This window comes from Sapajus apella, unplaced genomic scaffold (genome assembly GCF_009761245.1).
Source record: "Sapajus apella isolate SASKATOON/1434 unplaced genomic scaffold, GSC_monkey_1.0 scaffold7, whole genome shotgun sequence".
NCBI classification, from domain to species: Eukaryota; Metazoa; Chordata; class Mammalia; order Primates; family Cebidae; genus Sapajus; species Sapajus apella.
This window is the reverse complement of record NW_022436947.1, coordinates 33,739,042-33,753,945: the sequence shown is the minus strand read 5'-3', so window position 1 is coordinate 33,753,945 and position 14,904 is coordinate 33,739,042. Positions and strand designations below refer to the sequence as shown.

Genomic DNA, 14,904 nt, shown 5'->3' with positions numbered 1-14,904 from the left:
ATCTGTCTCATGTGTTGTCATTTTGCTGTTTATCTTAGTCTTGTAGGCTGCCAGGGGAGCAACATAAAGCTGATTTAGAGCTCTGAGTAAGTAGGGCAGGCCTGTCAACCAATGCACTGTTTAGCTTGAGCTGACAGGGAGCCAGCTGTTACATTGGGGAACCCCTCAGTCCTACCAAGTGAAGGTTTTTGTTCTAGGGCACTAGTGCTCACAGTATCTGTTCTAGTTCTAATTTGTTTAGTTTTCTCTCTGATCTTTTGTCTGGGAAGAGTTGGGAGTCCACATTTGGCTGCTAGGGATTCTGTATTAGTGTAGAGGGATTTTGAAGGAAAGTGTCAACTAATCTCTCTAAGACTTTAAATCAGTCCACTTGTTTTTAGCTTTGTGTCTCAGTCCCACGCTGGCAGAAACAGGTGTTACCCACTTTGGAACCTCCCAGTGCTCGGCAAGGCACGTTGGCCCCTCCACACTGCAGTCTCGCCTGCATTACCTGGGGGAGCTCTCTTTGCCATGTGCAATTACCTTCACCCTGAAACTTATCCATCAGTTGTCCCTTCCTGTACTCTATACTATTGTAGATTCTTATCTTCATATTCCTTGTAACATTCTTTATGGGGTCTCAAAAGGAAGAGAATCACATGTGATCTGTTATCCTCTTCATCCAGAATATCTTGTTTCTTCAACCTGTGTTTTCCACTTGCATTTTTTCCCTTTGAATCTATCTTCAATTCCTTAATTTATTTATAGTAGTAATTGATTTTGGCATAGGCAGTTAGCATTATACCTTTTTTATACCCATAAGCAGTAGCTTACCAAGGGCTCAGAGCTAATAAAGTAGCAGAACAGATAACCCTCTAAGTCTTTTGACTTTTCTCTTGTACTGTATTATTTCCTCATATCCACTTATTCTGTCTTTTCAGAGTTCTTTGAATTATTTCTATATTTGTTTTGGTGAAAGATTTCTTTCACCTCTTAGTTTATTCTTGTCAGTCACACTTTGGCAGAATAAAAATTTTACATAGTTTACTTAGTTGTTGAATAGTATTTTTGATGTTTCTGACAAATCTGCCCTAGTGAGCTCAGTGGTTACAGCTTGAGCCCAACCTTAATGACAGTGAATAGTGACAGAATATTTGCCACAGCCATTTTTGGTTTTGCTTTGTTGTTTTTCTGTTTTGTTCTGTTTTGATTTTGGTGCTAAACCAAAAGAAGATTGGAATCAGGATCTAAATTCACCAAGTGTTTAGGTTATCTGTACAAATATTCTAGTGATGTAATAAACGGAAGCTTTAAAAAATGAGTATCTTTAAGAGAAATTTGAAATAATTCCTTACTAACCTAATCCTTTTTAGTTGCTAAGATTATATTTCACAAGGCATATGGTGGTTAAATTTTCATTTTAAAATGGTGATAGTTGCAAATATTCTGAAATAGACTATAATTTCTTTCATTCAAATATTAAATATGAGAGTATATAATCATCTTATTTGTATGTGGTAAGAAAGACTGTACTATGTATTTTCCTGATAATATTTAATGGTAGTTATAATAGTTCCATTTCTTTGGACTTGTTCACAGAAATATAATTATGGTTACTTAAGAAAACATGTTCTAGATAAACATAAAGAGTATATCTCATCTTTTTTAAAAATAGGAGCAGATGTCTCAAGTATTAGATGCCATGTTTGAAAAATTGGTCAAAGATGGGGAGCATGTAATTGATCAAGGTGACGATGGTGACAACTTTTATGTAATTGATAGGTAAGTTTTGCCCAACCTTACTACTAAAATTTAAAGAACCTTTTGTGTCAAATCTCAACCGCTATTATGGCAGCTGACAAGTTAATAAAAGATAGTTGTTATTGCCTCTACTCTTATTACTAAATAATAGGCACTGTAATCCTGTTGTGAATACATGCAGTGAAACCACAGTACATCATGAAAAGAGGTATAGTTTATAGAGAAACTGATGACTTTTTGGTTAGTCTAATCTGTAAACGTCAGTCATTTAATGTGGGCATCTTCATTTGCTAAATTCTAATTGAGAGATAGTATGTAATAGTATTAGTATATACTAGATTCCTATTACAATGAGAACAGCAGTATAATATAGCATCTAAAATGTTAATTCACAGTGGACCTCAATCAGTATCTCTTGCTTTCTTTTTTGAGACGGACTCTCGCTCTGTCATACAGGCTGAAAAGTGCAGTGCGCGATCTCACTCACTGCAACCTCTGTTTCCCAGGATCAAGTGGTTCTCCTGCCTCAGCCTCCCAAGTAGCTGGTACTACAGGCATGTGCCACCATGCCCGGCTAATTTTTTGTATTTTTAGTAGAGACAGGGTTTCACCATGTTAGCCAGGATGGTCTTGATCTCCTGACCTGGTGATCTGCCTGCCTCGGCCTCCCAAAGTGCTGGGATTACAGGCATAAGCCACCGCGCCTGGCTGGTATTTCTTTCTTAAAATGTTCTTTCTTTTATAAACTATGTAAAACATGCCCATGGTTTGAAAAATTCAAAATTGGTCAGGCATGGTGGCTCATGCCTATAATCCCAGCACTTTGGGAGGCTGAGGCAGGTGGATCACCTGAGGTCAGGAGTTCAAGACCAGCCTGGCCAATGTAGTGAAACCCCGTCTCTACTAAAAACAAGAAAAAGTAGCCAGGTGTGGTGGCCAGCCCCTGTTATCCCAGCTATTTGGGAGGCTGAGGCAGGAGAATCGGTCGAAGCAGGGAAGCCAAGGTTGCAGTGAGCTAACATCGCCCCATTGCACTCCAGCCTGGCAACAAGAGTGAAACTCCAGCTCATAAATAAATAAATAAAATTCAAATATTTCACAGGGACATAAGGTGAAAAGTAAGTCTTCCTACTTTCTAGTCAGTATAGTAAGTAGTTTGCGCATCCTTCCAAGAATTGTGTATCATTATATTTGTCTTAAAAAAACTCCAGAGAGAAATTATTTAAACAAGAATGCTTGCATTTATGTTGAAAATCTACTTTCAGGAAATTTAAGTTGTACTTTACCTCATCATAGAACAGTGTGCCTTATGCAGTAGATGAGTCCTAAAATCTAACAGCAGAGCAGCCAGAGCTGAGTCCTTATTTCTTAACTTTGGTAAAAGTTCAAGGTTACAAAAGTAATATATGTTCATGTTACAAACAGGAACTCTTAAATTAGATAGCAAATGTACCTAGAATCCCTCACTATTCTTATGCTCTTAGATAACTACAGTCAGTGGTTTGATAAATGTTTCTTCAGATGATTTTCTTTCTTTTTTTTTTAAGTTTAATTTTTTTATAGAGCTGAGATCTTGCTATGTTGCCCAGGCTGGTCTTGGACTCCTGGGCTCAAGTGATCCTTCCACCTCCACCTTGAACTTCCAAATTGCTGGGATTACAGGTGTAAGCCACCACGCCCAGGCTCTTCAGATGATTTTTTTTTTTTTTTTTTTTTTTTTGGTGATGGGGTTTCACTGTTGTTGCCCAGGCTGGAGTGCAATGGTGTGATGTTGGCTCACTACAACCTCCACCTCCTGGGTTCAGGCGATTCTCCTGCCTCAGTCTCCCGAGTAGCTGGGATTAATTACAGGCACCCACCACCACACCCAGCTAAGTTTTTGTATTTTTAGTAGAGACAGAGTTTCACCATGTTGGTCAGGCTGGTCTCAAACTCCTAACCTCAGGTGATCCACCTGTCTTGGCCTCCCAAAGTGCTGTGTACAGGCATAATGCCCGGCCTCTTCAGATGGTTTTTTGTATGCATGTACTATTTGGTTGTCATCTTTAGTTATAGTTTTATGTTTTGTTACAATAATTTTTTATCGTTTATTCCCATTTTCCCTAGCAGGCACATGATCTGGAACAGATGGCACAGATTGATTCCCCTTTATTATTTGTCATCGGAGGGGATAGACAGGCTGGAAATAAGATTTTATTTCACAGGGCTCTTTTCTGAAATAATGTTTTATTTTAATTATCTTTTTTACTTGAATTCACCTCTAATCTACATATGTCCAACAGAGGCACATTTGACATTTATGTGAAATGTGATGGTGTTGGAAGATGTGTTGGTAACTATGATAATCGTGGGAGTTTCGGCGAACTGGCCTTAATGTACAATACACCCAGAGCAGCTACTATCACTGCTACCTCTCCTGGTGCTCTGTGGGGTTTGGTGAGTAAAATGTTTGTTTATCCTGAATGTTATGATTTGTAGCAAATGCTCTGACAGTTGTTACAAATTGCCACATGTGGTATTTTAATTTAAAGATCATCAGTCATCAGGTAATTTATTAAGCAGCCACTGACTGCTGAACTGGCACGAAGTCTGCACTAAGTCAGAGCCTCAGGTTATTGCCCCCACTCCTCCAGTCCAGCCTGGAGCTTGGGACCTGGTGGCCCTGGAAAGACACTCAGATGCAGAATGCTTCTGTCTTGCCCACTCTTAGAAAATAACCAGCCATACAAACACAGCCTTCAGTGCTTTTTCTCAGATGGCTTTCTGAGGTAGGTATTTTCATCTCATAAATTGGTGGCTCCCAGAGTGTGGTCCCCTGAACATTGACATCTGTATCACCTGGGAACTTGTTAGAAATGCCATTCTGGGGCCCCACCCACTGATTCTGACCTACTGCATCAGAAATTCGGAGTTTGAGAAACCAATATAAAAGGATGCTCTTGGTGCTATAAATTGATGGGTAACAGCTCTGCATTTAAAAGCAGATGTGTAGAGAAAACATGCTTGGTGGACGTGCTCATGTGGCCCCACATCAGAATGAGGTATTTTTTAAAAAATCCCCTTGCCTATACCCCACCACAGGCAAATTTATCAGAATCTTCAGCACTGGGACCTGCGCATTAGTATTTTTAAATATATTTCTTAATGTGGTATTCCTGTAAGACCTAAAAGCTGGTTTGAAGATGTATTTGGGCAAGGTGAGAGGGTGGGGAGAGATTATTTTCACATATGATAGGATGCAATTGTTAGGCACTACTAAAGCTGATCCTGGAAGATTGTAGTTAAGGTAGTGATTCTCAAACTTTAGTGTGCTTACAAATCACCTGGGAATGCAGTTAAAATGCACATTCTGATTCTGTGGTTCTGGGGTGAGGCCCGTGATTTTTGCATTTTTCATCAGCTCCCAGGAGATGGCAGTACTGCCTGATGTCAGGCCAAACTTCAAACAGCCTCAAGTTAGGGAAATGTTTATAATATATGTATTTTCTTTTAAAATTGTTGAAAATAGCCCACCCACTAGTTTGGACAATGATTTATTGGGTTGTTTCTCTCATATCCTTTTGTGGAAAGAGTAGTTGAAGTAAATATGAAGTTTGTTAACAGCCTCATTTCCAAGGCCTACTGTATGTAGCATTACAGAAGTCACACATTATTTAGTCACAGTTCAGCATTTGTCTCTGAAGTTGATTCAGCTGATAAAAATATCTCTTGATCAAAGAGACAAGACATTTTACATTTCTTTTAATTAGAACCAGTTATTATATACTTATTTAAAAATGTGATGAGTCACTTTTTTAAGGTTTAGAAGAAAAACTGAATTGTTTCAGGTAGAAGGAAACTAACTTATCATCTGAAGTGTTTTAAAAGAACTGTCAATGATTTGAATATTCAAAGCCAGCAAAGAAAAACTCGAAACCAAAGCACACCTTGACCCACAGAAGTGTTTGTTTCTCTGTCAATAGAATGGTGGGATAAATATAGCATCTGCCATGACTTGTCTCACTAAGGAAGTTTACTTTTTAAATGTAGTCATTCCAATGGAGTTGCCATTCAGGTTCAGACTGTCAGATTGTCACACAGTGAGGAACATGCCTCCTTGCACGTCTTCAGAATAAGAGCAACTATTTCGTAGGTTGGCCTCTTTGAATATTGATAGTTTTTAGCACTTGTAGAAACCTTAACTGGGTATAAAAGACATAGAATTTCCTAGTGCATGTACTACATAAGTTCCCAAGAAGGATTAAGCATTTTCAGAGATTTTTAGTAGTCTACACATGTTATTATATTTTATAAAAGTGGACAGTTTGCGATAGTCATATTGACATAGCTTTCTAAAAATTTTAGAATAATTTACATAATTATTAAGTATTTCAAACCTGCTTTTTAAGAGTAACTTGCCTAACTATAACTCCTTCTCAGGGAGAGTCAAGTAGAAAAGAAGTTTTTCTTTTAAGATTAACAGACTGGAGCTCTGCCATATTAATGCAGGTGTAAAGATAAGCAAAGCCCAAGAGAAAAGTCCATTGCAGAGTAGCCGCACTCTGTAAATAGTATTTGGTTACCGTTAGCCTTAGGGCTTACATGATCTTCCTGACTGTACTGATGATTTAGAAGGGTGATTGTTGAAATGGCTTCAGGATGAAAGTGTTTGAAATTCTGGACTTTATATGTCACAGTGGGTGTGAAGAGATAGGTTACTAATGGAAAATTCTTTTTGAGAGCTATAACTGATTATGATTATTTTCTAAACCATTAAGCTACTTTGAGTCTTATCTGTTTTGCAGTAAACTCTGTCCATAAAATGATGTTATACCTGATTTCCAAACCTGATTATATATCAGAATCACTTCAGGAGCTTTAATGAAATACAGATTATTGACCCCTATATTCAGAGATCTTGAGTCCTTAAAGTCTGGTGTCTTAGAAGTCTTTTTTAATACTATAGCTGATTCTGATGCAGAGCCAGGCTTGGAAATAATTTCAATATTTGTGTTAATTATCTTGTAAAATTTCTTTAAAAAAAAGTATTAGGAGTAAAACAAGTCAAAATTACAGCTAATATCAATACCAAATTGGGAAACAAGATGTTTAATTTCCTGGTGTCTTAGTCCTTTTGGGCTGCTTAGTCCTTTTGGACAAACTCTTATAGAACAGGTGGCTTAAGCAACAAACATTTATTTCTCATGGTCTGGACACCGGGAAGTCCAAGATCAAGGCACCAGAAGATTTGGTGTATGGAGAGGGCTTCTTTTCCGTTTAACGGATAGTGTCTTCTGCTTCTGTTCTTCCGTGGTGGAAGGGGCGAGGAAGCTTACTGGGATTTCTTTTATAAGGACATTAATCCCATTCATGAAGGCTCCACCATCATGACCTAACCATCTCCCAAAGGCTCCACCACCTAAAACTGTCTTGGACGATTAGGATTTCAACAGAGGGATTTTAGAGTGAAAGAAACATTCAGTTTCAGTCCATCACACCTAGAGATTTTCATCTATGTTGGCGTTTTTCTCCATCGCACTAGTTCATTAAATTCAGTCTTAATATGTTGACATAAGAAAGAATGAATAAGACCTAGTGTTTGGTAGCACAATAGGGTGACTATAGTCAATAATAAAATTGTATGTTTTAAAATAAATATAATTGTATTGTTTATAACTCAAAGGATAGATGATTAAGGGGATGGATACCCCATTCTCTATGTGTACTTAGTTCACATTGCATGCCTGTATCAAAACATCTCATGTACCCCATAAATATATATACCTACTATGTACTCACAAAAATTAAAGTAAAAAATATATTAAAATGTTGATATAGTAATTTATTAATTAAATGATATATCCCAATTTTTACTTTATTAAAATGGTATAATTGTTTATTAATGAATGCCAACCTAACATAATGATTGAGACTTTTATTAAGGAATTAAAATATTGTTTTATGATAAATTATTCAGAATAAAATTTTTAGGGAAATAATTTTTTGAGCTGTATCCTTAAAATTTTTACTAGTTCCTCAACTGAGTTCTGCATCTTTGAGGGCATGTAGTATAAACATAAATAGGAACATTTTAGACTGTGAACATGGGAATCACTGGAATTAGATCTTATTCGAAATTAGATCTTACTCGAAAACGAAGTTGTGGTTTCTCTGTGACTTCACATTAAAAAAAATTTTTTTTTCATGGGTACATAATATGTGTATGTATTTATAGGAGGGTACACAAGCTATTTTGATAACAGCATACAATGCATAATGATCACATCAGGGTAAATGGAGTACCCAGCACTTTAAGCATTATGATTTATTTGGGTATACATCCACATTTTCAAAAAGAAAATTTTGACATAATGTGGATATGAAAAAGAACATAGTGTATGTAACACAGAGTAAAAGAGCACAGTGCTAGTATATATATGTTTTTAACATGCTGTGACAGCGCCTCCTTGTGGGCATAGTCCAACATGTTGGTCAGATTTTTGTTGTATATAAAAGTAAAACAGATGCTTCCTTTTAAAAAAAAATAAAAACTATTTTATATGGTTCTGTATTATATTTTGTGCTTGAGGAATAAAAATATGAAATGAGTTGCGTTGAAAGTATAACGATGTTAATCTATTTCAGAATCTTCCATCATTGTTTCTTTTGGGAATAAAATGAAACTATATGTACTTTTTCCCACATAAAATTTACCTTTTAAATGTCTTTTATTTGATATTCTGCCTGTAGGACAGGGTAACCTTCAGGAGAATAATTGTGAAAAACAATGCCAAAAAGAGAAAAATGTATGAAAGCTTTATTGAGTCACTGCCATTCCTTAAATCTTTGGAGGTAAGTATATTTTAATGCTTTTTTTTAAATTTTGCTTTAAGTGTCTGTTTTTCTAGGAATATTTATTTCTATAGAAAAGTTGCTTTGAATAAAAAAAACTATCTGTGTTTTTATTTGAAAAGATTAAATGGTAGTGCTAGTTTTTACAACTCAGTGTTCCTTCTGCTATTTGTGATTGCATTTGTTTTGTTATTTGAAAGTGGCTCATGCCTGTAATCTCACCACCTCGGGAGGCTGAGGTGGGTAGATCACCTGAGGTCAGGAGTTCAAGACCAGCCTGACCAACATGGCAAAACCCCACCTCTACTAAAAATATAAAAAATTAGCTGGGTGTGGTGGCGGGTACCTATAATCCTAGCCACTCAGGTGGCTGAGGCAGGAGAATCAATTCAACCTGGGAGGTGAAGGTTGTAGCAAGCAGAGATCACACCAGCCTCGATGACAGTGCGAGACTCGTCTCATACCGCCCGCACCCCAAAAAACAAAAAAACCCTGGTTGTGGCATTGCTCTGTTTAAGACACTCCTCACATAGCCTCTAAGGCTCTGCACAATCTGCCCCATTCCCCCACCCATTTTCCCCAACCTCATTTCTTATTTTTCCACACTCATCATTTCACTGTGGACATATCAGCTTCTTTCGACTCCTCAAACACACCTGTCCCACACCCACCTCAGGGTCTTCACACTTGCTGTCTGTCTGGAATGTCTTCCTACACAGCCACAGGGTCTTCATTTCTTAGCCTAAATGTCTTCTCAATGAGACCAGCTCTTAGGATTTTAATCTTTGAAGATAGAGATTTATTTTTCACACTTCATCATTAAATTAAATGTTTTTCTATTTCACTGTCATATTTTAAATATTTTGAGGGTAATTAAAGATGGGCATATATATGTACCCACAACATCTTATAAAATGGCAAGTGTCAAAATAGCGGTGCTTCTCTTTTCTAATGTCTTTGTTGGATTATGAGCTTAACCCTGGTAGAAATTTTGTGCACATCACTGTGCATGGTAGGCAGCTGATCTTTTCCAGCAGCATATTTCTTTAAATAAAATTAGGTCAGGTATTGGAAATCCAGTGCTTTCAGAGCTAGGCAGGTAACACAGAGAAGAAGACCAAGCCAGGAAGGGACTTTGGCAGATTGGAGAACATGTATTTCATTAAAGAAACAGCTGCTATTCCACCATAGTTGTATTGTTATCATGTGGAAATATGCGCTATGTGATGCTGATTTTTCAAGAGAAGCTGGAGATTCAGTTTTTATGAAAAATATTTTTTTAAATGCTGGCTGTTAATTAATATAACAAACATATATACAGCCTACACACTGCTCGATTTATTTGGCCTATGGGCTACCAGTTGTTTTTTTTTTTTGTTTTGTTTTTGCTTTTTGTATTTTTAGTAGAGATGGGGTTTCTCCATGTTGGTCAGGCTGGTCTTGAACTCCCAACCTCAGGTGACCCACCCACCTCGGCCTCCCAAAGTGCTGGGATTACAGGCGTGAGCCACTGCACCCAGCCAGGCTACCAGTTTTTAGCTTCTAAAATAGCTAAGCTCACCCAGTTAATTTGTTTGTATTTAATATTGTCTCTCTTCTTTGTAGGTTTCTGAACGCCTGAAAGTAGTAGATGTGATAGGCACCAAAGTATACAACGATGGAGAACAAATCATTGCTCAGGTATGATATTTTGAAATGTAATTCAGTTTAGGGTTGTATTCCAAAAGGTTTGTACGGTTGTAAATCTTGGTAAACTTTTTATGTTTCTAAAATTAGTATGCAGTGATGGGTTAAATAAATATTACTTCTACCAAATGACCTGTTAAAAATGGTTTAATTTATAGTTATGCTATTGAATATTTTTGTTTATATAATTAACTCCTAATGAGTATGTATTAAACCATCAAATGGTTTTCTGCATCATTGTAGTCATTTATAAGAGGGGAAAACAGGTGAATGTTCCATTATATTATGAGGACCCCAGAAGTACACTGGAAAACTTATAGAGTTTTGCATGATGAGTTTTATGATGAAACATCCTGAGGATGCCCGTTAATAAAATTCACCAAGCAGGGAACATACTACACCATATACTGTATTGGCTTCCAAGCACTACCTGTGGGTCAACATGTTATTTAACCCTAATACTTTTCTAAGATCCCAGCTGGAACCAATATTAGATACCCGGATTAGAGTAGAGCTACCAAAAGTAGAATTTGTGAAGACAGTTGAAGGTAACAGGTAAAGTATGCAGATGATAGCACTTTGTTTCCTAGTTATATTTTTGAAGCATTGAGCAGATGATTAAAATGGATTTTTAATAGATTCTGTAATTTTTGTATCATAGCCTCATACTGTTTTGTGCCCTTTATCTGAAATACAGTCTCTTCCTTTATCTGGGAAACAACATTCAAGGTCTTTGAGCTTCAGAAAAAGATCATTGTTTTAGAAGGCAAATAAATAAGTAAATCTGTCAATCAACCCTCCTTTCCCACTGCTCTGTGTGTGTGTGTGTGTGTGTGTGTGTATGTGTGTGTGTGTGTGTGTGTGTATTAGAGGAGTCAGGGATTGGGAAGAACTGTAGTCATATACAGTTAAAGTTCTACTGTATAAATTGGTAAATAACAAAACAGAGCACCTTTTAAATGACTTTTTAAAGGTTTTATTTTGAAATAATTATAGATTCACAGGAAGTTGCAAAAATAGTTCTGAGAGGTCCTGTGTACTCTTCACCCAGTTTCTCCTATACATCTTGCATCACTATTAATAACAATATCAAAACTAGGAAAATGACACTGGCATAATTCACAGACTGTATTCAGTTTTCACCAGTTTTACATACAGTTAGGGCATGCTTTAAAAATAGTTAAAAAATTTCTCAGCAGTTAATAGATCTATTATGATTCAAAACACTTGAAAATGTAACATGAAGCTTTTATGAAAACCTGATATAAAAATAAGGGAAAAGGAGATATGCTATACTTGGGTTTATCAAGTATACTTTTACATAGTCATTGTCTTTTAAGCATTTATAAATATACATATCTGTACAATATTCTAAACATCTAAATTCAACATTTATTTTTGTGATAGATGCTAAATTTCTTGAATTTGTAATAAAGAATTTTGCAATAGTTTAAGTTTCTCCAGAATCACTTTGAGAGGCTTAGTAAAGTCAGGGTCTGTATTATCTTCCATATTGTATTGTTTAATGCAGACTGCATCTTTGGAGATCAAGGCAGAGTTCATTAAGAAACAAAAACAAGAAAGAAGCAGGTATATGGTTAGAAATAGCAACATTTCTCTTTTAGAAGTCCTTCCAAATCCTTGAAATGCAACGTCAATAGGCTAGCATGTCAGAGTTTGGTCCTCAGTTGTCTGTAGTGAAAATGTCAAGGCCCACATCTGCTGCTTCCGGCCCCATCTGGGTGCTTTCTGCTCTTTGCAAGTTGATGGGTTATCTTGGGTCACCATGCCAATGCTTGTGATGTTAGGAGGACACAGGGTAGACGTCTTGGCACTTCCTCAGGAGCACAAGATCTGTAGGCATATTTCTGCCAACTAAGGGAACGCTGGCGGTATACACAGCAGTGTTGCCATTTCCAACTATGTACGCTGTTATCTAGGCTGAAATTTGGGTGAAATTCTTACCCCAGTGTTATTTGTCACATTTTCTTGGTTTTTAGCAGAAATACAGTGGTAGAGAATATATTATTTCTAGGCCAGGTGCAGTGGCTTACGCCTGTAATCCCAACACTTTGGGAGGCTGAGGCAGGTGGATCACATTTAGGTCAGGAGTTCGAGACTAGCCTGGCCAACATGGTGAAATCCGTCTCTAATAAAAATTCAAAACAACAACAAAAAATACTGGTTCTAGATCCCTGAGGAATCGCCACACTGTCCTCCACAATGGTTGACCAATCTGCATTCCCACCAACAGTGCAAAAGCATTCCTGTTTCTTCATAGCCTCGCCAACATCTACTATTGTTTGACTTTTTAATAATTGCCATTCTGACTAGCGTGGTATAGTATCTCATTATGGTTTTGATTTGCATTTCTCTAATGATCAGTGATGATGAGCTTTTTTTCATATGTTTTTTGGCCACAAAAATGTCTTATTTTGAGAAGTGCCTGTTCAAAACTTTTGCTCACTTTTTGATGGCAGAAATACCATTTGACCCAGAAATCCCATTACTGGGTATATACCCAAAGGAATATAAATCATTCTGCTATAAAGACATATGCACATGTATGTTTATTGCAGCACTATTTACAATAGCAAAGACATGGAACCAACCCAAATGCCTATCAATGGTAGACTGGATAAAGAAAGTGTGGTACATATACACCATGGAATACTAGGCAGCTCTGAAAAAGAATGAGATCATGTCCTTTGCAGGGAGGTGGGTGAAGCTGGCAGGCATCATTCTTAGCAAACTAACACACGAATAGAAAACCAACACCACTTGTTCTCACTTATAATTGGGAGTTGAACAATGAGAACACATGGACACAGGGAGGGGAACAGCACACACTGGGGTCTGTCGAAGGGTCGGGGGCAAGGGGAGGGATAGCATTAGGACAAACACCTAATGCATGCAGGGCTTAAAACCTAGATGACAGGTTGATAGGTACAGTAAACCGCCATGGCACATGTATACCTATGTAGCAAACCTGCATGTTCTGCACATGTGTCCCGGAACTTAAAGTAAAATTTTTTAAAAAGGAAAAAAATTAGCCAGGCATGGTGGCACACACATGTAATCCCAGTTACTTGGGAGGCTGAGGTGGGAGAGTCACTTGAATCCAGCAGGTGGAGGCTGTAGTGAGCCAAGATTACACTGCTGCACTCCAGCCTGAGTGACAGAGCAAGGCCCCGTCTTGAAAACAAACAAACAAAAGAATGTATTATTTCAAATAATTTTACAAACAAAATCATTACTACATAATTGTCCATCAAAACCTCTCAATTTAGAAACTGAGATGGCCTGTTCCCACTGGATATACTTTCAGGTGAATATCTGTACATTGGGATTGGATCAGTTTTAGGGATATTAAAGGTAACAAGATTGTTGTCAAATTCATTTGCATTTTCACCTTCTATTTTTGTTATTTATTCTGATAGGGAGATTCGGCTGATTCTTTTTTCATTGTAGAATCTGGAGAAGTGAAAATAACTATGAAAAGAAAGGTAAGCATTGTAAGTAAGCATTCTCAAAACCCACATACTGTTAGCAAGGAACACAACAGATTTACTTTTTGATGTTTAGACTTAAGGTTAATTTTATTTTTCAGAAGTTGAGGAAAAGCTCATCTTTTTAATTGCCTTGTCAGGGTAAATCAGAAGTGGAAGAGAACGATGCAGTAGAAATCGCTCGATGCTCGCGAGGACAGTACTTTGGAGAGCTTGCCCTGGTAACTAACAAACCTCGAGCAGCTTCTGCGCACGCCATTGGGACTGTCAAATGTTTAGGTAGGGTTTGCAATGCCGGGGCGCTTCTCCTGGTTGAACTCATGTCTGCGTTTTATGTATTCATGTTGAATGGATTATTTTATTGGGTTCATAACTTTTGTGGTCCCCACAAAAGGTAACAAGATTAGGATTCATTGCTTTATAAAAATTAATTTGTGGAAGCCGTTTTTTCTTTGTAATTTTTAGATACAGATATAGTTTGCTCTTTTGTGTATGTATGAAATAACATCTCATATTAGTCATTAGAATTCCAAGTACCACGTTTTACATGGAATCTCTCAAATAAGCAACCTATGCTGCGTTCCTCAAAAGAGAAGGCTAAGGTACTGTTTTTGTAAAGTCCATTATTAAGATGTAAGGGGAATGCTGGGATATTGTGAGAATCCTTACTCATTAGAGTACTGGGACACAAAAGTGCAGGTTTGTCAAAGCACAAATGTTCTTTGCTGTTCAGCCGTTATTACTATTTTATAAGAGTTATTACTATTTTACAAGAGTAGCTTGGCAGAAATGCCGTCTTCAGCTGCAGACATCTATATATATCTTATATCTGAGATTTTCTATCTGAGAAATCACTTACTTTAATAAGAAAATATAGTTGAGGAGGTGGCAATATGGATGGTATTTTAAGAAAATCGATTCCACAGTAATTATCTCTCCATGCTTTTTATCCATAATTCAATAGAATAAACTTAGCTTTAATGTTTTTAAGATTTGCAAGGATCATTAGAATTCTTAAAGAAGTCATTCTTTAAAAGGGTTTAGATAGTATAATATTAATCATGTGTTACATTTGGACGGAAGAGAATACAATTAGAAACTGACAGGTAATCCCCTAAGTAGAGCTATTAGAAAGAGT

General features: G+C 37.0%; 1 protein-coding gene across 1 annotated transcript in view; it reads left to right on the top strand.

The window, feature by feature from the left end:
• The window catches only part of PRKAR2B (protein kinase cAMP-dependent type II regulatory subunit beta), a 103,282-nt gene that overhangs the window by 85,122 nt on the left and 3,256 nt on the right, over nt 1-14,904 (top strand). The window contains exons 5-10 of the mRNA XM_032275708.1: nt 1,655-1,761; nt 4,023-4,176; nt 8,470-8,571; nt 10,177-10,251; nt 13,698-13,763; nt 13,907-14,045. Coding sequence (XP_032131599.1) covers nt 1,655-1,761; nt 4,023-4,176; nt 8,470-8,571; nt 10,177-10,251; nt 13,698-13,763; nt 13,907-14,045 — 643 coding nt within the window. The remainder of the gene's footprint in view (nt 1-1,654; nt 1,762-4,022; nt 4,177-8,469; nt 8,572-10,176; nt 10,252-13,697; nt 13,764-13,906; nt 14,046-14,904) is intronic.